This window comes from Eucyclogobius newberryi, unplaced genomic scaffold, assembly GCF_026437365.1.
Source record: "Eucyclogobius newberryi isolate DKJ021-1_F unplaced genomic scaffold, fEucNew1.0.hap1 SCAF_21, whole genome shotgun sequence".
In the NCBI taxonomy this organism is placed as follows: Eukaryota; Metazoa; Chordata; class Actinopteri; order Gobiiformes; family Gobiidae; genus Eucyclogobius; species Eucyclogobius newberryi.
The window spans coordinates 7,680,079-7,704,364 of record NW_027315846.1 but is presented as its reverse complement, the minus strand read 5'-3'; the positions used below and the strand labels follow the sequence as shown (position 1 = coordinate 7,704,364).

At 42.5% G+C, this 24,286-nt stretch overlaps 1 protein-coding gene across 1 annotated transcript in view; it reads left to right on the top strand.

Annotated features, from left to right (window-relative positions):
• Positions 1–9,665: 9,665 nt before the first annotated feature.
• The window catches only part of syne3 (spectrin repeat containing, nuclear envelope family member 3), a 48,033-nt gene continuing 33,412 nt past the window's right edge, over positions 9,666–24,286 (top strand). The window contains exons 1-6 of the mRNA XM_072457628.1: positions 9,666–9,747; positions 12,988–13,148; positions 16,198–16,370; positions 19,107–19,416; positions 22,817–22,972; positions 23,795–24,154. Coding sequence (XP_072313729.1) covers positions 13,005–13,148; positions 16,198–16,370; positions 19,107–19,416; positions 22,817–22,972; positions 23,795–24,154 — 1,143 coding nt within the window. The 5' untranslated portion in view covers positions 9,666–9,747; positions 12,988–13,004. The remainder of the gene's footprint in view (positions 9,748–12,987; positions 13,149–16,197; positions 16,371–19,106; positions 19,417–22,816; positions 22,973–23,794; positions 24,155–24,286) is intronic.

Genomic DNA, 24,286 nt, shown 5'->3' with positions numbered 1-24,286 from the left:
CGAACAACAACATAGAGCGTGTTTTGATAGTTTAGGTCTGGCGCCCCCTGCAGGCGGGGCAACACAAACAGACGCACACATCCACACTGCTACATAAGTCAGGAAAAAGTTGCAAGGGCCTAAAAGTTCTGAGCACCGTTGCAAAAAAAAAAAAAAAGATGAATTATTGACGAAGAATAAGTTACATGGAAGAGTCAAGGATTCCACAGGTCATACGTGACTTGAAACCAAACAGGAAGCTGGGCAACAGAAAGAAATTGACGCCAAACCCCAAAATATGTTGCTAAAAAAGGAAAGGAAGAATAGATATATAATATTTCCTGAAGCAACCAATAGCACGCTAGTGTTTTTGAGGTATTTTTACGGTGAGGACACTTGGACACATTACGGTAAGTTCTTGAAATTAAAAAAAAAGCACAGTCTAAGCAGTAATAGAGGTGTATTTGTAATTGCTGTAGCAGTTGTTGACGCTAAATAAAAGTGGCTATACATTTGTCTTGTCTATGAATATTCAGTGACTCGGGCGTAGTAGAAGTCGAGGGATTTGCATAATTGTACACGGCGCATCTAACGTCCAGATGTTGCGGAATAGAGGACGCCGCGTTGCACGTTCTGTGAAACTCTTGCATGGCTGAGGACGAGCCGTATTTATTTTTACTCCGCAGATCAGTTCAAGGCGCGGCGTGCACCTCACTTCATTTGCATACAATCACGTTCTTCAAACAGATCTTTCCGCTACAGGGAGAGAAATGTGAAGTGAATGGGAGCTAAGCTGACAATCTTTAAAACTCAACTAGGGTAGACAAGCAATAGCTCTAATTACTAACAGATCTGACTAATTGTATTGAGTCAAATGATACAAAGAGCAGGAATGGTGAGTGCTAATGTGGACTGACAGTTTCCTTTGAGTTCAATTTCTTAGCTGAAACTGAGAAATGTGTGTTTTTGTAGAGGAAAACTTTTCCAAAAGGAGTAAAACTTTAAATTTTGAGCATGAAAAAAAATACAGTTTCTGCAATTTCAAAGTTATTTCAATTCATTCCTGAAGGAAAATATGTGTTTGTAAAAGCCCAAACTAATGCAATAGACTGTTAAAACTATGAAATCTGTTCCAGCAACACTTGGCTATTCTGACATACTGGTACATATTCTGTCATATGTGCAATTGCTGTTGGAATTCATGTGCAATTCATGTGCAATTACTATGAAATTCATGTGCAATCTATGTGCTGTCGTGACACATATTCATGTGCAATTACTGTCGGGATCACATGCAATGGTATTTATTTATTTATTTATTTGTCTATGGGAGTTTTTATTTGTTTATAGGAGATCTTCTACTGAAAGTGTTTTTCAGACTTCCTATAAGTGATCTGTTCTTCTGTATCTACCTCTGTATCTACCTGCGTTGCACCAATGAAATTTCCCCATGTGGGACAATAAAGGAATATCTTATCTTATCTTATCTTATGCATTTTAATAGTAAAAACGTGACAATGTATGTTTACTTTAAATCTGTTTTTGTGGATTTTCTCGTTTTCACTGCAAGACTTCTTTGGCACATTTTATGAAACTTTTCATAAATCTGGCAAATCTTTTGCACACGTTGCAAAGCTATTAATTTAAGTCCCAAAACAATTCTGAATCCAGTCCCTCCCACATTCTGTTTGGGTGTGTGTTGGGAATGGCTGGTCAGGCAACCCGTTTCCCTGACCACTAAAAACGTGCACAATCGGCTCCTCCCCTGGAAAAGAGATGCTACATCTTAGAGGGATTTAATAATATCATCCTGCCACAGGATGACAGGGGGAAAGCAGCACTTACACTACAACCTGGTACAATATTTTCCGGACTATAAGTCGCACCGGAGTATAAGTCGCACCGCCCAAAAAATGCATAATAGAGAAGAAAAAAACATATATAAGTCGCACTGGAGTATGAAATGCGGTTGCAAGTGTGAAAATAACAAATAATATCACATATATCGCTCCGGAGTATAAGTATATAAGTATAAATATAAGTCAAAACTAGGGGGAAAAGTGCGACTTATAGTCCTGAAAATACGGTACAAATCTCTCCTGAAGGCTATAACGTGTATCTGTCGCAGTAAATAAACTAACTTAAATAAAAGGACAACAGAATCATCCGATTTATAAACCTATTAACCCATCACTGAGACACTACACTTTCAGACGTGTGTGTGAGGGACGTAGAGACCGATAGGACCAGTATCAATCTGTTTCTGTTGGTTTGAGACTGCTGCATTTTACACAAAAGCACCTGATTGAGCTGTTTCAGACTTGGACAATGGAGTCTCTGGATCAAAACCTGATTCAGACATGTTTTTACTGAAGAAGTCTTCACTCTCCCTCTACGACCTGACTACAGTATAACATGTCTCCATATTGTGACTCCTGTGCGTTCTGTTGTGTGTTACGTTGTGTGTTCTATAGGCCTGGATCAGAGTGTGCAGTACTGCGCTGGACAAACTGCAGTACATGCAAAGAGAGTGTTACAACCACGTTTAAATAACTGATCACTGTGATTTGAAAGGTTTGCAAATGGATAAGATCGTGCCAATAAAAGCTGAGTGTTTGCTCCTCGAGTGGTAAGTTTTGAAATTACCATATTTTCTGGACTACAAGTTGCACCTTTTTTCATAGTTTTGGCCGGGGTGCGACTTATAACTTATATGTGAATTTTTTTATTATTAGTTATTTTCACACTGGCAACCACATTTCACATGACAACCACAAGAGGGCGCTCTAGGCTCAAAGCGACGCAGAAGAAGAATCTGCACTTCCTCTTCCTCTGGAGTTTGTGGAGTTGTTTAGAAGTGACACAGAGGAAGAAGAATTCAATTTAGTGATTTGGGGTAAAACTGATGCTTTGGTAAACTTGTTAGCATGTTCTTTATGCTATAGTTATCTGAATAACTGTTCATATGTTACGTTAACATACCAGACACTTACCACAGTTCTGTCTGTGCCTCATGTAGCTGAAGGTGTTAGCGTTAGCATACGTACACCTATTCACCATGTTCTCTCATCTGTTATTATTTTAAATTGCATTTCAAGATGAAATGTCTGTTCTTCATCTTGGATTTTATCAAATAAACTTCCCCAAAAAATGAGACTTATACTCCAGTGCGACTTATATATGTCTTTTTCTTCTCTAATATGCATTTTTTGGCTGGTGCGACTTATACTCCAGTGCGACTTATAGTCCGGAAAATACCAAACTGCAAAACATTCTAATACGTCCTAACCTAATCTAACTAATATACAAATCAATTGACGTGTTTACAGTATATGTACATTTTAACACACATATACTGTACAAACTGCAGTAGTAAATAGTACACCACTCTCCAAAATTGCACCTTGTAATCTGGTGGCTTTGAAGGTCTCTTAAAAGGCCGTGGAGGTGCGGGTAAATATAGACAACGACGCCGCGGCTCACGTTGAAGGGGTCATAGGCTGCTGTTAAACACAAACCGTATGATTACGTTTTACTGCACCGCGTGAGTGACTGTAATCTTGGCGTCGTGTCGAGCGCGCTCCGGCTCTGAACTGTGGCCCGCGACGGCTCAGCGCGATCGTATCTGCGTCTGCCGAAGGAAAAATGCAAAGGAGGTGAGAAGAGACGGGACACATGAAATCATCTCATTTCTATAGCTTCTTTATACCTCTGCGCTCAACATTCTTTACAGCGACACGTCCGCCAATTGACACATGTTCAGTGAAAGGTGACTGGATTGAGCTTTGAATCGAAAGGCAATTGAAGTGGCGCGACACTGACTCTGGGAATTTGTCCATGCAGTTTTTTAAGAAGTAATTTTACTGAAAATATGAGAATCAGGAGCAATAGTAGAAAAAGCTTCAGTTGTAGTCATCTGGACTCAGTTTGAAAAAATAGACGTTTCGACTCTCATCCAAGAGTCATTGTCAATAAAAGAATTTAGGTCGAGAACTCCGATATTAATACTGTTCTGTGGTAAGACCCACCCATTGGGCGGAGCCTTCCTGAAGTAGAAAGAGTTGTTTGTTTCAACAGAAACTCCCCCCTTGTATCTACCGAGCTAGCCTATTCAGAATCTTAATGGGCTATTAGAAACCTCTTTGTCTTTGTGAGACCCTGGCTCAACCACCCTGAGTACCTGATTAGCATCCGGATGTCCTTGTCCTGGTCCTCTACCTTTCCAGGGGTTCAGTAAACCATTATAAATAACAGGAAGATTAAACCTTAGCCCTCCATTTCTGTTTAAAGAAGGTCTTTCTTTTTTAACAAAAATAGCTTCCTTGACTCCTCTTTCAAACCATCTTTTCTCCCTGCTTAAAACCTTCACCTCACCGTCTTCAAACGAGTGATTAGAGGCTTCAAGATGGAGATGCACGGCACTCTGAGGTCCTGAACTTGTATTTCTTCTGTGCTGATAGAGCCTCTTGTGTAGAGGCTGTTTTGTCTCACCTATGTAACGTTCTTTACAACTTTCTTCACTGCATTGGATCGAATAAACTACATTGCTCTGTTTTTGAGTCGGCAACTTGTCCTTAAGATGAACCAGTTTTTGTCTTAAAGTGTTTCCTGGTTTAAAATAAACAGGGACTTCGTGTTGTCTAAAAATTCTCTGCAGTTTTTCCGACAGGCCAGACACATAAGGGATAGAAACACCCTTCCTTCTCTGTTCAGTTTCCCTTTTGTCCTGCTTCTTGGTTCTCTTCACTCTGTTGAGAGCCCAAGCGGGGTAACCACAGGCTGAGAGGGCATTTCGGACATGTTTTTCCTCTTTCTTCTTGCCCTCTGAGCTGGTGGGCACACCTTAAGCTCTGTGTTGTAAGGTTCTGATCACCCCCAGCTTGTGCTGTAGTGGGTGGCTGGAACCAAAGAGCAGATACTGGTCCGTGTGTGTAGGTTTCCTATATACTTCTATTTGGAGTTTCCCGTCCTCTCCTCTGATCGTGGAACAATCAAGAAAGGCCAAGCGATTCTCCTTAGCGTCTTCTCTTGTAAACCTGATATGTGGGTCCACAGCATTGATGTGATCAGAGAAGGTTTCCAGCTCTTGTTTCTTGATTGTTACAAAAGTATCATCGACATAGCGGAGCCACAGTTTTGGGGCTATGCCTGAGAATGAGGACCGTGCCTTCTTCTCAAAGTGCTCCATGTACAGGTTGGCCACCATGGGAGAGACGGGCGAGCCCATGGCACAGCCATGAATCTGTCTGCGGTTACCCCGCTTGGGCCCTCAACAGAGTGAAGAGAACCAAAAAGCAGGACAAAAGGGAAACTGAACAGAGAAGGAAGGGTGTTTCTATCCCTTATGTGTCTGGCCTGTCGGAAAAACTGCAGAGAATTTTTAGACAACACGAAGTCCCTGTTTAATTTAAACCAGGAAACACTTTAAGACAAAAACTGGTTCACCCAAAGGACAAGTTGCCGACTCAAAAACAGAGCAATGTAGTTTATTCGATCCAATGCAGTGAAGAAAGTTGTAAAGAACGTTACATAGGTGAGACGAAACAGCCTCTACACAAGAGGCTTTATCAGCACAGAAGAAATACTAGTTCAGGACCTCAGAGCGCCGTGCATCTCCATCTTGAATTCTCTAATCACTCGTTTGAAGACGGTGAGGTGAAGGTTTTAAGCAGGGAGAAAAGATGGTTTGAAAGAGGAGTCAAGGAAGCTATTTTTGTTAAAAAAAAGACCTTCTTTAAACAGAAATGGAGGGCTAAGGTTTAATCTTCCTGTTATTTATAATGGGTTACTGAACCCCTGGAAAGGTAGAGGACATTCAGATGCTAATCAGGTACTCAGGGTGGTTGAGCCAGGGTCTCACAAAGACAAAGAGGATTCTAATAGCCCATTAAGATTCTGAATAGGCTAGCTCGGTAGATACAAGGGGGGAGTTTCTGTTGAAACAAACAACTCTTTCTACTTCAGGAAGGCTCCGCCCAATGGGTGGGTCTTACCACAGAACAGTATTAATATCGGAGTTCTCGATCTAAATTCTTTTATTGACAATGACTCTTGGATGAGAGTCGAAACGTCTATTTTTTCAAACTGAGTCCAGATGACTACAACTGAAGCTTTTTCTACTATGGAACACGCCTGGACGAATGAGGGATTACACCGACAATCAGGAGCAATATTGTCCTCTCGGTGCAAGCTTTTCATTCTCTGTTTTGGTGTTGTTTTGTCTTTATAAGTGCTTTATACATCAAATGTTTGTTGTTTAGAAAATGTGTGTTTCAGCTACACTGCCTTGGAGTAACTATGCTGGGGAAGTATGGCAGCTCGAGCACTATCCTCTGACTACTTATTCTATCAAACAATATTTCATATTGCATTTCACTTGCAAACTGTTCATTGCCTTTTCTTCTTCTTTTCCTACTACTGGGACAGGTACATTGATGACCTGTGGACCCAGATGATCCTCGTGTCCCTGGAGAAACGGTCTCTGCTCCATTTGGACGGTTCTTCATCTGCCTGGAAGAGTTCTCCTCCTGAAGATCTGGTTCTCCTCCTGAAGATCTGGTTCTCCTCTTGAAGAACTGGTTCTCCTCCTGAAGATCTGGTTCTCCTCCTGACGATCTGGTTCTCCTCCTGAAGAACTGGTTCTCCTCCTGAAGATCTGGTTCTCCTCCTGACGATCTGGTTCTGCTTCTGAAGAACTGGTTCTCCTCCTGAAGATCTGGTTCTCCTCCTGAAGAGTGGCTCCAGCTCCAGGTTTGGTAGTTTTTTCCTGCCTGAGAAGGAGGGTCTAAGGACAGGTGACCCTGGGACATCGCCCCTCGTCCCTATGGACATTGTTTCATCTGTTTTTCACTGTCGCCCCTCGAGGAAACTGCTGTTGTGATTTTGGACGTTACAAAAATAAATGAAATTGAATTTAATTGAAGTGAGGGACCTTTGAGGAGAAGGGAAAAACACAGTTGTGCTCTTGTTTTTTCAGCCTCTGTGTGATGTCAGAAAATGCACAATTGAATAAAAACTTGATCACAACTTTAAAAAAAAAATTGGATTAAATAAAATTATAATGTTTTATCATTTTAATAGATAATTTTAAACGTTCTAATTCCAGCATTTTTTTCTTGAGATACTTGATAGTGATTTTGATACAACAATAAATAATAATAGTTATTTTCCATGTAAAATGATTGAAGTTTCACGTTAATCATATAGTTTTCTATTAGATCTGGTATTGGTAGATCAAGACCATTCGAAAACTTTGCAAGAAAGATACAATTTTCTCCTGTACTTCTGTCTTTTTGTTCTTTCTATCACCTTAAATTCTAGTTTTAACACTTGTTTCAAAATAAATCCATCTTTCTAAGCAGTTGACAAACCTAATTGGCACACCTTTATCTTTGTTACCTTCCACCCGTTAAACCTTTGTGTAATTGTGAAAGCACGTGAGCAGAACTGTGAGTGCACTGTGAGGATTTCAGACGTGTGGCAGTATTCAAAATCAACACGTCGCTGTGCCATGCAGCTCCACGGGGAAATATGAAGTTCCTGTAAAAGTGTGCCAGCTAATAAGACCGTGTGTTTAAACAGGTGCAGAACAGAACGTGCAAAGTGCGAGAGGCAGGGAACAAAAGTGATGAAACAAAGCAGAAACCTTTTTGAATTCATGTTTGTATTATTGACGTGTTTTGTTTTATTAACCCGTCAAGAGCAGTGGACCCATGAGCTGTCTTTTTGGTAAAACAGTCTTAAAATATTGGATGGAATTGTGTTAGGCCTTTCAAAATACTGTTGAAATAAGCACAAAAGTAACAGCTTTCTTCAATTATCTCTGTGAAAGACGTAATTTTATACAAAGAACATTCCTCTCGTGTTTCAATAGCTTCAGATAATGCCACTATATTACTATATGATTGTCAATTCTGTAAAAAGACAGACTTCAAAAACATAAACGTGGCCTTCTCTTCTTCTCTTCTGTGATTTCTGTGAGAATTCCATCCGATTTAAAGTGTATTTTCAAACTGAAATATGTTGACATGATCTTTGGTGGAGAAAAGTGTGAAAGTGACAGTAATTCAATGTGTAAAAGGCTCAGCGAACAGTCGTAAAAGTTGGAACGCAGCAGCCCGAAGTAAATGGTACAATCACGTGATATTTTTGAACCAATCGGAGACGAGCTTTCAGCAGTTTGAATCGTAAATCAGTGCACAGCCATTACAACATCCGCAACTGTCATCTGGCCGCTTACCGACGGAGCAAATTGAAACGAATGCATTTGCCATGGCGACAGTTACCAACGACTGCTGGTAAAATATAAAAGCAACAGAAAAACAGCTATTTATGTCCACTGAACGGCAAATTTCGGAAGTAATCAGAACGGTATTACTTATAATGGAAGAGGAACTTGTTATGGGCCTGTGTGTAAACCAGGGTGTGTGTATCTCACAGTATTACAAGGACATGTCACAATCATTTATGTTTGTATTGTTTGCGTTGTGGTTTTAATTCCATATTGTGTTATGTAAAGCACTTGTTCTGTAAAATAATTTGTGTACTAATTGTGCTCTACAATTAAACGTGCCTTGCCTGGTCAAAATCATTGCAATGCATTTAAAAATAGGCCACAAAGTCAACTTAGCAAGCTGGAAATACCCTATTTGGTATTTAGTCATGTTTAGTAATAGCCCCCAGTGTCAATTCATTGTAATAATAGTATAGCAGCAATAAACACACATAGTAGTATCATAAAGTTCATGTCTATGTCTTTAATCCTTTTTTGTAGTCCGGTATATCAATTCAGGAATGGCCTAGCGTTACTGTCACACTTATCATATTGAAATGAATTTACACAACTTTTACAAAGGCTCAGTACATATTTATCAGACTTATTTCCCCTCTCAGTTTTTTTTAACACAGACACCAGAGCCACAATAACCACTTGTAGTTATAACAGTTCTGAGCGTGGCCTGTGGGTCAGTGAGCAGCTGCCGCGTTCCTCCTTCTGTTTCTATCTGCGCTGGATGCCATGGGAACTTCAATATGTATTCATAGAAAGAAATATGTTTATGTGCAATTAGAGCAATCGATTAGTGTTGGTGAGTTTTGTTTTGATCCGATATTAACGTCTGACAAGTACTGCAATATCGATCTGACGATGAGACATTTTTCATGTATTAAAATGCATTTAATTAAACTGCAATAATCTTCACTTCACCCCAGCTTGAAAGTAAAAGTATATGGAACTGGCTTAATAAAGTAGATACTTGGGAAGATAAAATAAAATAACTGCTTTAAAAAAAAAAAAATATATATATATATATATATATATATATATATATATATATATATTAATACAATATCAATATATTTCAAGTATCTTTATTTTTGCATGATAATCAATATTGTTTATATCTCGTCAGTTTCATACAATTTAAGATGACAGTTTATCGACAGCTGCAATTGTCAGTTTTCACAACCACCTATTATGTTCAATGTTCGCCACGTACTTTTCAATGCCAAAAAAATGTCAATATTCTGTATAAAATGGATCCAAAATGCGCTTGAATTGCTCGTGCATCCATTCATCAATTTCAATATTTCACAAACTTTATTTTTGTATTTTCTATTTGCCGTTTTATACGTAACAGCGCGATGAACGAGGCGACCGCGAAGGCGCCGTGACAGTTGCAGCGCTTCACTTCCGGTCTCCCTAACTTCACTGTAAACATCGGGAGAAGCTTCAAATCCGCGGCACTTTCACCCGATGCACGCGAGCCAGTAAGTCCTTTTTTCAAGTTTCACAGCCTGAATGAAGAGATACGAGTGCCTTTTTGAGCTAGCTAAAGTTACAGGCCTCTAAAGCTAAGGATAATGTAGCTTCTTCTGCTTTAGCACCGACTTCCCCATAGATTACTGCGGGATCTAGTCTAAGAAGCACACATGCTAAGAAGCACAGCGCACATGAGTTTGTTTTGGTTGTTAAACGCGCCAAAATGACATAATAAATGGCAAAATCGGCACAATCTTAACGCCGAGATTCATTTTGATATGTTGATGTATTTAAAGTTGCGTCTGGCTGCACTAAACACCAAGAATAACGTGTTTAAAAATAGTAGTTGCTGCTTTGTTTACTCCCCTGATGGATTAGGTTAATGGTAAAATGGCTTTTCTCTGCTGCAACTGTCACTGCAACAGCAAGAAGAAGAACACATGCACCAGACTCGGGACAGGACATGTGTCATTTGTTTTACAGCTCTGTAATATGATATGTGTGTCTTAAGAAGTTTCATATGGAGCAGAAAGCTGAGGGAAGAAATTGGAAAAATAAATAAATACTGTAAAAATAAGTTTAGTATCCTAGTATCCTACAACTAACACTGCTAGCCCTGAACATGTGCAATACCGACTTAATCATGTACAATACCGGCTTAATATTGTGCAATACCGACTTAATCATGTGCAATACCAACCTAATCATGTGCAATACCGACTTAATCATGTGCAATACCAACCTAATCGTGTGCAATACCGACTTAATCACGTGCAATACCGACTTAATCATGTGCAATACCAACCTAATCGTGTGCAATACCGACTTAATCACGTGCAATACCGACTTAATCACGTGCAATACCGACTTAATCATGTGCAATACCGACTTAATCATGTGCAATACCAACCTAATCATGTGCAATACCGACTTAATCACGTGCAATACCGACTTAATCATGTGCAATACCAACCTAATCGTGTGCAATACCGACTTAATCACGTGCAATACCGACTTAATCACGTGCAATACCGACTTAATCATGTGCAATACCGACTTAATCATGTGCAATACCAACCTAATCATGTGCAATACCGACTTAATCGTGTGCAATACCAACCTAATCGTGTGCAATACCGACTTAATCACGTGCAATACCGACTTAATCACGTGCAATACCGACTTAATCACGTGCAATACCGACTTAATCACGTGCAATACCGACTTAATCACGTGCAATACCGACTTAATCATGTGCAATTACTGTCGTACTCACACGCAATAATGTCACATTCATGTGCATATAGCTGATGTAAATAAGAGTGTTTACTTTACCATTATTATTATTAGTATTATTTTGTCTTATGCTAGCTATTTTATTTTATCTTTATTTTTTCCCTCCTTTCCATTTTAAGATATGAGAGGTTCTGTCTATCGGAGTTTTGTTAATACGAGTTTTTGTTTATAAGAGTCCTATTTAGAGTGGTTTAAAAAAAAAAATCCTATAAGTTATCAGTCCTTTTCCTCTGTATCTTGCTTTGCAACACCAAAATTTGCCCATGTGTGGACAATAAAGGCTCATCTTATCTTATCATGGTGTAATAGCAAATGTGTATAGGTTGTGGTCGGTCTCTGTTGCACCCACACGTTTGCTCAAAAAGACATTTCATTGTATACAAGAGTTTGAGCTGAGATGGTGAAGTTTTTGGCTCTCTCACGGGGCCCAAATAGAGATTGGAAAACATGAGATTTTTGGTAGAAGAATGTTGCGGTGCAGGAGTGAGTGAGTCATGCGGGAAAGTCCTGCTGCTGCTGTTCTATCCCCCCCTCTCAGAGTCGATGCCCCTCGTCGTGCATGCGCTGCCAGCTCTCCTCACGCCTCCGGAGTTTAGAGAGCTGCTTTGCCTGTTCTCTTTGTTGGGTTTGTACAGCTCCCGAGGGCCCAATCCTGCCATTCCACTCCACACTCATCGCTGCTCGTGAAAGCCATTATTCGGTTCTTGAAATGTGTCTGACAATAGCGGTTCGCTTATGGTCTGAATGAATACAACCATGGGAAAGATGATTAAAATCAACAAGCGTGTGGGTGTGCCGACAGCATCTGCATAGGAAAGTTTTGTGGTGTTTGTCGATTTCATTCTTGTGATTACAAACTAATTAAGTAATCAGGACAATTCTGATTGCCTCGTTATTCTGAGTGGCATGCACGGAATGCTCTGCTTAAGACGCACGTTCAGAAGGGACAAAAAGGGACAAAATCATGTGATTGGGGAAAGAATAATCAGGTCACGACGACGACGTGACACCGCCCCGGGCCCCGCTTCTCGTAGATGACCACAAATCAAATGAAATGTTAATTTGAGATGTGCTGGTCTCAGGGTCTCTCCAGAGCACCAGTGACTCGTGTTTGTTGTTTGTTCATCGCTGGCGTTCTGTCCCTCTCACACTTCCCTCTCATTTATCACTCGTCTGCTCCTGAAGCTGTTCATTTCCTGTGATGCATCTCCACTCTCTCCCCCTCTCTCTCCCCCTCTCTCCCTCTCTTCCTCTCTCTCCCTCTCTCCCTCTTCTTCCTCTCTCCCCCTCTCTCTTCCTCTCTCTTCCTCCCTCTCCCTCTCTCCCTCTCTTCCTCTCTCTTCCTCTCTCTCCCTCTCTCCCTCTCTTCTTCCTCTCTCCCCCTCGCTCTTCCTCTCTCTTCCTCTCTCTCCCCCTCCCTCTCCCCTCTCCCCTCTCTCCCTCTCTCCCTCTCTTCCTCTCTCCCCCTCTCTCTTCCTCTCTCTTCCTCTCTTCCTCTCTCTCCCCCTCTCTCCCTCTCTTCCTCCCTCTCCCCTCTTCCCTCTCTTCCTCTCTCCCCCTCTCTCTCCCTCTCTCTCCCTCTCTCTCCCTCTCTTCCTCTCTCTTCCTCTCTCTCCCTCTCTCTCCCTCTCTTCCTCTTCCTCTCTCTCTCTCTTCCTCGCTCTCCCTCTCTCTCTCCCTCTCTCCACTCCCCCTCTCTCTCTCCCTCTCTTCACTCTCCCCCTCTCTCTCTCTCTTTCTCTCTCCCTCTCTCCACTCTCCTTCTCTCCCTCTCTCTTCCTCTCTCCACTCTCTCCCTCTCTCCTCCCCCCACCACTCTCTTCTTCTCCCCCTCTCTCTTCCTCTCTCCACTCTCTTCTTCTCTCCCTCTCTCTCCCTCTCTCTTCCCCTCTCTCCCTCTCTCTCTCCTTAATTAGCTCTAGTTAGTGACGTTTGTTTGTTGTCTGTTCCAGAGCTGCCGAGCCGGGCCATGCCAGAGCAGGAGCAGCAGGACTTCATGGAGAGCCTGGAGGAGGCGTACTCATGGATGCAGAGGACTCAGGAACGACTGAGGGCCAATGACAACACCCAGGGGCCCCGCGACGCCCTAGAGAAACGGCTCAGGGAGACAGAGGTGCTCACATACTTACACACCATAATCCATGCACTATCCTTGCTGGTTTATTTATGAACACTACAAACGATTCCAATGACAACAACAAGACTAAATCACCAAAGCAAAATCCTTTCCTGTGAATTTTGTTCTCTGACAATGGCACTAAACCTTTTCTGATTCTGATTCTGACTAAACCTTTTCTGAGTCTGACAGCAGATGTGATTTGTACTTTCAATAAAGTTTTTTGTCAGTTGGTGCAGCAGGTGCAAACCTTGTGTGGAAAAAGTATTGGAATGTAGTGTCCTTGGGCAAGAAACTACATTTTTGCCTTCTCCAGTAAGGGAGTGGCTGGTGGTTACAAAGACATCCATAAGAAAAGCTTTCAAAATTGTATTTTCCCACTGCGCGAGCGACTGGAGCCTATCCCAGTGACTTTGGGCTTAAGACGGATACTCCCTGGACAGAGGCCAGCTCGTCGCAGGGTTTTCTTTTCTAAGCCCAGGAAAAAGGAGGCAGCCTATGTTTGTGTTATGTTTTTATGTTGAAAATAAAAGAAACCAAAGCATGAAGGTCGTGTGTAGTTGAAGTGAACAACCGGGCGTGGCCAAACCAAAAGACTCAGTCCTGATATCCATGAACGTAGGTTGATTTGATTGTTTTGTTTAGTCTGAAGTGAGTCCCAAGGTAGTTCTGTTTACAGTTCAGTTCTAAATTTTGACTTTTTGTGTCATTATTGAGAGCAATTACCCCAACAACAACAATTTGTACATTAAAGGACACATATTAAGCTAAATTTACTTTTCTCGAGCTTTAAACCATGTTCTAACATTGTTCCCTCATCAACAACATGCCTGGGGAATCTTCTCTACTGTTTTTTAAGTCCATAAATCACGGCCTGACTCTGAATTTCTCCCATCTAATCACAATCAGCATAATTGCGCGCAGAGACCAGGACGTAAATGGGCCAGAGTATGCAGTGGGAATGACACGGTTAGCCCTGTGGGAAACGGCAGACATCCAAACCTAATTTTGTTTATTCATTTTCTTTTTTTAGTTATAAAACGAGATGCCAACTAAATGTGCTCAAGAGCATATTTACAGGCTGATAACAATACAGACAATGCATAATATGTGCCCTTTGATGTGACTTTGCTGGAGGAGTAGTGGAACCTTGCACTTTGACCCTAGAGAATGTATTGTTGTTGTGTCCTTGGGCAAGACATGATATTGCCTACTCCGATAACTGTGTGCTGCTGGCTATGACAAGAAGGGCACAGGCAGTATCAAAAAGATGAACGTTTAAATTATGTGATTTTTCATGCAGAAGCTTTCGGAGGCTGTGTGAAGTAATAGAGGATTTTTGGCGCACAATCTGAGTCTCATTTCCTCGTGGCGTTGGACAGCCGAGTAGTTTTCCCATATGCCAATCATTCCCAGGCTCGTTCTGGCTCGTCCCCAGCATAGCAGCACGTTTCCCTGGCTGCGCATGCGTGGTTGATATGCCGGTGTGTGTTTAGCGAGTTCCTTCAGTGTACTGTACAAAATGACATTATAGAAAGACTGTGTTTAAGATAAGATAAGATAAGATAATCCTTTATTGTCCCATATGGGGAAATTTCATTGGTGCAACGCAGGTAGATACAGAGGTAGATACAGAAGAAAAGATCACTTATAGGAAGTCTGAAAAAACACTTTCAGTAGAAGATCTCCTATAAACAAAAACTCCCATAGACAAATAAATAAATACATAAATACCATTGCATGTGATCACGACAGTAATTGCACATGAATATGTGTCACGACAGCACATAGATTGCACATGAATTTCACAGTAATTGCACATGAATCACAACAGTAATTGCACATATGACGGAATTGCACATCAGTATTAGGTTAGGTCAGTATTGCGAGTGTTCAGGACTAACAGTGTTTGTTATAAAGTCTGACAGCAGCAGGAAGGAAAGACCTGCAAAACCTCAGTTTGAGCTCAGAAGAGACGGAAATCTGCGGAGACTGTTTTTGTTTATTCCGTTAGCCTTATGTGAGCAGTGTGGTAAAAGATAGGCCACTTCTATTATAATTAGTATGATCATGAATAATCTTTGACTGTGGACTGTGCATAGTATAAGCTGAACAGGGCAGAGGGAAGTGTTACAAGATGAGGTGATATGTGTGACGCTGGTCTATTTTGAGCTGTATTCATTTAGTGATAATCATCTGTGTATTTGTTCTTTACAGACTTCACATCAGTGCGAGGACAGGGCATGTGCACATGTGCTGCGATGACGTGATGTGTACTTTAGATTAGACTTGTGATTAATTAATATATGGGTTGGCTGATATATCGGGCCCATATTTTCACAAATTCAGCCTTAATTCTTCTACACAGCCCCAATATTTAGATTTAGCCGACCTGCTTCTTAAAGATACACATGCAACTTTTATTAAAACACTTAAGTGCGAAAAAGGGCCCTGCACTAAACGTGACTACACAGCTCTCTCATAGTTTTGCGGTAAAACGGCTGTGGATGAGTTTGTAGTCAATTTGAATTACCGTATTTTCTGGACTATAAGTCGCACCAGCCCAAAAAAAAAAGCATAATAGAGAAGAAAAAATCATAAATAAGTTGCATTTTTTGGGGACATTTATTTGATAAAATTTAAAATAATAACAGATTAGAGAACATGGTGCCTAGAGCGCCCTCTTGCGGTTTCCAGTGTGAAAATAACGAATAATATCACATATAAGTCGCTCTGGAGTATAAGTCGCACCCCGGCCAAAACTATGAAAAAAGGTGCGACTTATAGTCCGGAAAATACGGTATAGCATTTGGGAAAATCATAAAAATCGGTCCTACATATCGGCCAAAAAATACCGGCAGAGGTTAATTCCCGTCCGTTTCTCTACATTCTGACCCATCGGCATTAGCCAGGAAACAATGCGTACCGGTCGATCTCCAGGATTTAAATTGAGCGCTTTCCTCAGCATCAAAATCAAGTCCAGATCTTTCGTATGCATTCTTAGCATTCTTGCATCCTCACTTGTTTGTTGTGTTTTTTCATGCAGAGAATTCACCACTCGGAGCACGAGGGCCGTGTGAAAACAGACCTGGCCGTGTTGGCAGCCGAGCACCTTCTGCAGAGCGCGGACGACGAGCTGAGGAGCCACACCCACGGCAAACTGCGGGAGCTCAAAACCCAGTGGGAGGAGACGTCCACCTACATCATCCACTGTCACAGGTTCTGCATAGACTCCTACAGACACCGGAGTAATTACAGCCCCGGGCTAAATTAAATTTCATGCACAGTGTCCAACTTTCACATGTATCTGCGCGGGACTGGGCTTATGGGATAAATCAACTTAAATCCACACAGACTCACAAAACGTCTGACTTGAATCGTTATGAGCTGGTTTGGAGCCAGCAAAGGCTTCCAAGTATTCATGTCGTGTCTCTCTGTCAATCAAAGTTGTGTCAGGGCAAGTTATGTGTGAGTTTAAATTTCGGTTTAATTTGCATACTTATTTTATGGCATGTTTTTGACAGTTGCGCCTTTACGTGTGGGGATTCAAAACCAGCTAACTGTCAGGTATTGTGTCAAAAAAAAAAAAAAAAAGTGTGTCTGCCGCCGCCAGCTTGCCTCCACATCTATCTCCATGGAGACGAGCGGTCGACACTGGCGGTTCACTTTACAGGTCAGATCCGTGGCGATGCGAAGCCGTTCACAGTAACAACGCGTGTTTTTATAAGTATTTTTCGGCATAAACGCCTTGCAAATTAGTGAATGGATTAGTTTAATGCCTTATTGTGGAATATTCCAGGCAAAGCATTAACTTGGAGACGAGCAGGTTTTGGATTATTGTGCCGCTTTAAAGAAGTTTTCCACATGCTGTAAATGTTCTTTTCTATTTCTTTTCTGTTACTGTTACTAATGACAGTGGGTAAAAGAACAAGTTTGACCTTCATTACCATTCATTTACCATTCAAATACTATTGTCTAATCCAGGCTGTGTATTTCATATGCATCTCCATAAACCCAGTGTAAACACCATGCTGCTTAGCCTCGTCAGCCAAACGCATTTCCTGAACAATTGTAATGGGTCTGGAGCCTCTTCATTCCAGGCCTTCTGTCCACTCAAACACACTGAACATACTGATAAGTCTAAAGACAAAACTTTAATGACTCTTTATCCAATTAGAGTATAAAAAGTATAAAAAAGTGCATTTCATGGTGGGCCACTGGATTTATTTGTATTAATGGGAACTATTAGTTTAGTTTAGTTTAAACAGATGTAGAGTTTTGTATTGAGCGTTAAAAAATAAAACATATTGAGACACATAGAGCGAGACACACAAAGATGGAGACATATAGAGAGAGCGAGACAGAGACAGAGAGAGACACAGAGAGATAGACACACAAGACCGAGCGAGACACAGAGAGAGCGAGACACAGAGAGCGAGACACAGAGAGAGAGACACAGAGAGAAAGACATACACACAAGACAGAGCGAGACACAGAGAGAGCGAGACACAGAGAGCGAGACACAGAGAGAGAGACACAGAGAGAAAGACATACACACAAGACAGAGCGAGACACAGAGAGAGAGAGACACAGAGAGAAAGACAGACACACAAGACAGAGCGAGACACAGAGGGAGAGACACAGAGAGAAAGACAGACACACAAGACAGAGCGAGACACAGAGAGAGAGACACAGAGAGAAAGACAGACACACAAGACAGAGCGAGACACAGAGAGAGAGACACAGAGAGAAAGACAGACACACAGAGAGAGAGCGAGAGAGACACAGAGCGAGACAGAGAGAGGCAGAGAGACAGAGAGAGAGACACACACACACAGAGAGAGAGAGAGAGAGACAGAGAGAGAGAGACACACAGAGCGAGACACACAGAGCGAGACACACAGAGCGAGACACACAGAGCGAGACACACAGAGAGAGACACACAGAGAGAGAAACACAGAGAGAGAGAGACACACAGAGAGAGAGACACACACACAGAGAGAGAGACACAGAGAGAGACACACAGAGAGAGACACACAGAGAGAGACACACACAGAGAGACACACACACAGAGATACACACACAGAGAGACACACACAGAGAGACACACAGAGAGAGACACACAGAGAGAGACACACAGAGAGAGACACACAGAGAGAGACACACAGAGAGAGAGAGACACACAGAGAGAGAGACACACAGAGAGAGAGACACACAGAGAGAGAGACACACAGAGAGAGAGACACACAGAGAGAGAGAGAGACACACAGAGAGAGAAACACAGAGAGCGAGAGACACACACACAGAGAGAGAGACACACAGAGAGACAGAGAGAGAGAGAGACACACAGAGAGAGAAACACAGAGAGCGAGAGACACACACACAGAGAGAGAGACACAGAGAGAGAGACACAGAGAGAGAGACACAGAGAGAGACACACAGAGAGAGAAACACAGAGAGAGAAACACAGAGAGCGAGAGACACACACACAGAGAGAGAGACACAGAGAGAGAGACACAGAGAGAGAGACACACAGAGAGAGACACACAGAGAGAGACACACAGAGAGAGACACACAGAGAGACACACACAGAGAGAGACACACAGAGAGAGACACACAGAGAGAGACACACAGAGAGAGACACACAGAGAGAGACACACAGAGAGAGACACACAGAGAGCGAGAGACACACAGAGAGCGAGAGACACACACACAGAGAGCGAGAGACACACACACAGAGAGCGAGAGACACAGAGAGAGAGACACACACAGAGAGAGAGACACACACAGAGAGAGAGAGACAGAGAGAGAGAGAGAGAGACAGAGAGAGAGACACAGAGAGAGACACACAGAGAGAGACACACAGAGAGAGAGAGACGTTTTCATCACTCAGAAACCCACGGATGCACTGTGTGTATTTGTCCTATTGACTGATCTCAGTGTTGAATGTTGCAGTCGTATCGAGTGGGTGTGGCTGCACTGGGGCGAGTACCTGAAGGCCTACGAGGAGTTCGAGCTGTGGTTGACGCGACAACAGCGCGCTCTGGCCCTGGGGGTGGAGCTACAGCTGGGGCTGAAGGAGAAGCTGTGGCAGGTGGACCAGCAGAGGGTGCTGCTGAGCGATGTGCAGAGCCAGGCCGCGCTGCTGGAGCGACTCCTGGACGAGGCCAATGCGCTGCACACGCGTACGCAGGACCCAAGTGTGGACCCCCAGGCGCAGGAGAGGATGCAGGCCGACTACAACGACGTGCGGGACAGGGCGGAGGTGAGGACGCTTTATCTCTGGTCCCACAATGTCCCAATGTGTTAACGTGTCTCAGGTCAAAATGTATCTGTACGATGAGTGAAGTTTCATTCTCTAATGTTCTTCAGAACTAAAGGCTAAAGGCTCTAGACACATGATATTTAATGTTTCAATTCATATGCCTTGATCAGACTTTAATTTAAATAATGAACTTATAAGGTCGCAATTATTTTATTACTTGGTTTACGGATTTTTAAATGAAATATATTGAACAGGCGGACGAAATATAATTTCAATTTCAAAATATTTTTTCTTTCTTGTTTACCCAAAATGCACCACGGGAGGAGAGGGGGGGCGTGTAACAGTAGATTTAGCGTGTTTTACATCGGTAGAACAGACGCTTCTAAGTGTGCAGCCTTAGTCACGGCAAAACGTGCTGGAGAAAATGTGGTAAACGGGTTTCAAATGTGTATTTGTTAGTTAGCGCTGCACCTAGCAGACAAGGAAACAAGTTTTTTTTTGTTGCTCTGCCTCCTCCTGCCACAGGAGGAGGCCACTGTTTGGCATAAACGTGTCTAAACTGTAAAGGCGGCAGACTATTGATTATTCTGGTAATCATTGTAAATGATGTAAGCGTTCATAGTAATAAACAAATAACAAGGAGTTTCTGCTTAAAATAACACATTTTATTGTTAATTTCACATAAGGCCCCAAAAACAGCAACATTTCACTTCACCAGTGTAAATAGATCTGTTAGAATATATATAAAGCACTAATGACCTTGTCACCAGACTGTGCTTGTTAACACTTACAGTAGCTATGAATTAATTTACATTTCATCTCATATCACATAATGTTGTGTGAGGCCAGTGATCCCTTGCCTCACAGTCTTTTTGCTGCATTAGCTCTGTGTCTTCGACCGCCTTTGAGACGTTTCTGTTTCATAATCGCGGTCGTCCTGCTCGGTCACACAACAGAACTGCACAGTCGCACTCGTAAGTTGAAAACAGCGCTCTCCTCTGATGAGCTTTAGCTGACGCAGATCCGAGCGGAACAAGGTCCGTGCGAAACATAATCACCACAACTAGTTCTGTGCGATACCGATACTGAGCCGATATATCGGGTGGTTCTAAATGATCATCTCTACAATGTTGGGGTTTGGTTTGGCGAATGAAACTGAACTCTGCTTTTAGAAAATAAATAATTCCGGCCTATTTTCCATAAAATGCCTGACTAAAATAAGCCCCAATTCAAAGTGAAGCTTTCCCTGAACCCTTTGGAGTACAAACAATTGTCTGGAGTCTGAGTGATTCTGAGACTCTGTAGTTTCTGCCTCTGATGTCAGATTTACTCTAATTATGAGTGGGAACTAGCTCTGCACAGAGGGGAGGACATGCAGCAATGTTTTTCAATGCATTTAACAGCCTTTTTAGTATCAGTGAGGAAAATGAACGTCTGGAAGTGTGTTTGGATTTGCCCCGATTTGATCCAGTCAAATTCATTTGTAGAGCACAATTCACACACAGGGTGATTCAAAGTGCTTCTCACAACAAGAAAACAATGCAAAAGGAAAAGAACAGAGCTTTTAAGGCGAGCGCTTCTCTGATTTGTGATCATCTCGCAGAACAAATGTTGAAACAAAAACAATAAGCATCTTTTCGTCTTGTTTTCACACGTTATGCAACTCAAAGTGAAAGTATCGCAAGTATTCAGAATACAATACTCAAATTAGTAACAGAATACGTAACAAAATACACTTAATGTCGGCCCATCTATGAGAATTCAACACATCTGCCAAAACATAATGATGAATAAAAGATGATGGTTTGTCATTGTCTGCCTTGTTTGTCATTACCAAGCTCAGTATTTGTGTTCATTATGTTTTAATTAATCCGAGCTGATTTCAAGTCCCTGCATTCCCTGATTTACTGCTCTGAGTAAAGTCATATTTAGACATGTTTTACGACTGTGTTAGTGATGACAGTAAGAAAATAAATGCATAAGTTGACGCTGCCTTTATGACATAATTTAATGGGCTTTGGGTCACAGTTGTCGCTGGATGGATTCTATTAAAACCACAGAAGGCAACTGAATAAAACACATGTACAAGCAGTTTAATGACAGATTTAAATCAAGTTTAAGCAAAAGCACGGCTCCTTCTTGATATAAAAGCATTAGACCATGATCTGACACATTTAAGAGAGATAATATGCACAAAATCTGAAATCAGGAAGTGTTCATTTCAACTATTGTTATTTTACCAGTAGTTCTGATCTTTTGTGTGTGTGTGTGTGTGTGTGTGCGTGTGTGCGTGTGTGCGTGCGTGCGTGCGCGTGCGTGAGAGAGATCCAGGCTTATTCCTTGCACCGCAGACATTTCCATTGTGTTTTTAATATGTTCACCCGTTAAAAGGTCATACACCGTCTAAAGTGTCTCAAAAAGCTAAAGAAAAGTTCAATATTGAATCCTTAAGTTGTCACAAAACCCAGCTTCAAGGTATCACAAGGTAGTGTCAGTTTAAGAGCAGGAAACGTCTGCCAAACTGTGATTCTGACGAGAAAAAGTAATTTTAACACCCCGAACCATTAAAATGCCATATTAAATTACACCTTAGTAACTTTGGTTTGTAATAATCATAATGCAAAGTAAAACATTATAGCGCTAGCACAAATATCACTGCCGTAATGCCCAAAATGCCACTTAAAATGCCAAAACAATCAACAGTAAATAATCCCCACTATCACTCAAAATGTCTCAGCTTCTTAAGGCGCCATTACGTCTATAAATTTGCATCTTCCATCTCATGTTTATTCTTTGTTCTTATTCATGAGACTCGCGTCAAACTTAAGATATATTTGCCGTTTGATGCAGGTGGACATTTTAATACAATTATGCCCAAAAATCCCCAAAACGAGAGAGAGCCACGTTCTTCTTTTATTGTGTTTTTCTCGCGCGGTCTGAACTCTCAAATCGCACCAGCGCATTAACATTTAGAGTAGGTGGAAATAGTGTCGGAAAGGATCACGCGGACTACTTCCTGTGGAGAGCTTTTGTCGTCTTACTTTGCGTATTTTTTCCTTCCCTTTTTCACATTCAAAACAATCACGCGCGTCAGTCCAATCCGCGGTTCGGCGCAAATTTAAATAATGCCTAGCTTTAAGGGGTAATTTTCCCTTTTAATACGCCACCCACCTGCCTCTTTTGTCTTATCCGCTGTGCTCCTTTTGATGAAATTTGCACTTGATGCGTCTGTGGAGAAACAAAACCCGAACAAAACCCCTGTCGCTCACTCACAGATCCCCAAATAGGAAGTTAGTGACGCGCGCTCGTTCCTTCTGTCCTTCTGTTCCACAAGAAAATAAATAAGAAGCGAAGGGGGAAATCTAAAAATTACCTGGCTGTTTGTCCCCCGCTGTGCCAGGAGCGGCTGTCGCTGCTTAAGAAGATGGCGGAGGAGCACCAGACGTACCAAGGCTGCGTTCAGAGGTTCCAGTCCTGGCTGCTGACGAAAACCCGCGAGCTGACGGAGCTGATGGAGAGGGACGACACCGCCGAGGCCAAGCTACGGGCGCTAAAGGTGAGACGGTAGAAGCGCAGTGTGCTCAGTGTGTCGAAACGTCTAGAGAGTCAAAGGAATGCAAAGTAATTGGTTTAGTACATACAATTAGGCACTATTCTCGTGATCTAAGATGTGTAATGTGTTCACTTATTCAAAGAGGGCCTTATACAAGTTGTTGTAAGTGTGTGTTTGCTCTTTAGCGTTCATGTTTTATGTCATTTGATCATAGAACTATTCAGAACTAGCCTCAAATGTAGGTTCTTTTTTAAGACGATCAACAAGGAGATGTGATTACCGTATTTTCCGGAGTATAAGTTGCACCAGCCAAAAAATGCATAATAGAGAAGAAATAAACATCTAAGTTGCACTGGAGTATGAAATGCGGTTGCAAGTGTGAAAATAACAAATAATATCACATAAGTCGCTCCAGAGTATAAGTATACAAGTATAAATATATATGTCGCACCCCGGCCAAAACTATGAAAAAAGGTGCAACTTGTAGTCCGGAAAATACGGTTACCTTGTTGACATGTTTCAGAACTGTCACTTATCAGCTGATGTTACTTCCTGGGGCGTGGTCAGCCTGGTGGTCAGGTCCATCAGGCTGACCACGCTTCAGGAAGTAACATCAGCTGGACAAAACCAAAGTTGCAAAGATAAAAATGTTAAAGATTGGACTTTTTTCCCCCCCAAATACGACAGTCGCTCTTAACAATTCCTCTCGACTCTCAAACCTGTCCAAGCGGCGCAGTCCTTCACCATGAAACCTCGTTACCGTCGCGGCCTGCACACCAGATTTCCTCACAGCTTGCGTCTCCTCTCCTCCCCATTTATCGCCAGGCCTTGGACGACGGCGTGGCCAGCGAGGAGAAGACCCTGCTGCACGTGGAGTCTTTGGCGGAGGGCGTGCGGGCTAACACGTCCCCCGCCGGGGCGGAGCAGGCGGTGGAGGAGGCGGAGGAGCTGCGTCTGGGCTGGCAGAGGCTGAGGCAGGGGCTGTGCGAGGCCGAGGAGGGTCTGCGGGCCAGCCTGGACTCCCGCCGCCAGTACACGTCCCGCTGCCACAGGCTCGGAGAGGACATCGCGCTCCTCAGACGCCTCCTGCAGGGCCTGGAGCTGGACCTGGAGGACGCCCGCGGGGCTGCGGAGGCCGCGCCGCGCACGGAGGAGCAAATGCTCGGCCGGTGGAGGACGTACACGGTGAGCGCTTCAAGGCACTCGCAAACTTAATTATTGCACAAAGTTTATGGTTCTTACGGAGTGCACAGGACAAGGCGGTGCCAGTTTGATGATAATGATGTACAAAAAGAAAAATAGACAGAACAAGACACA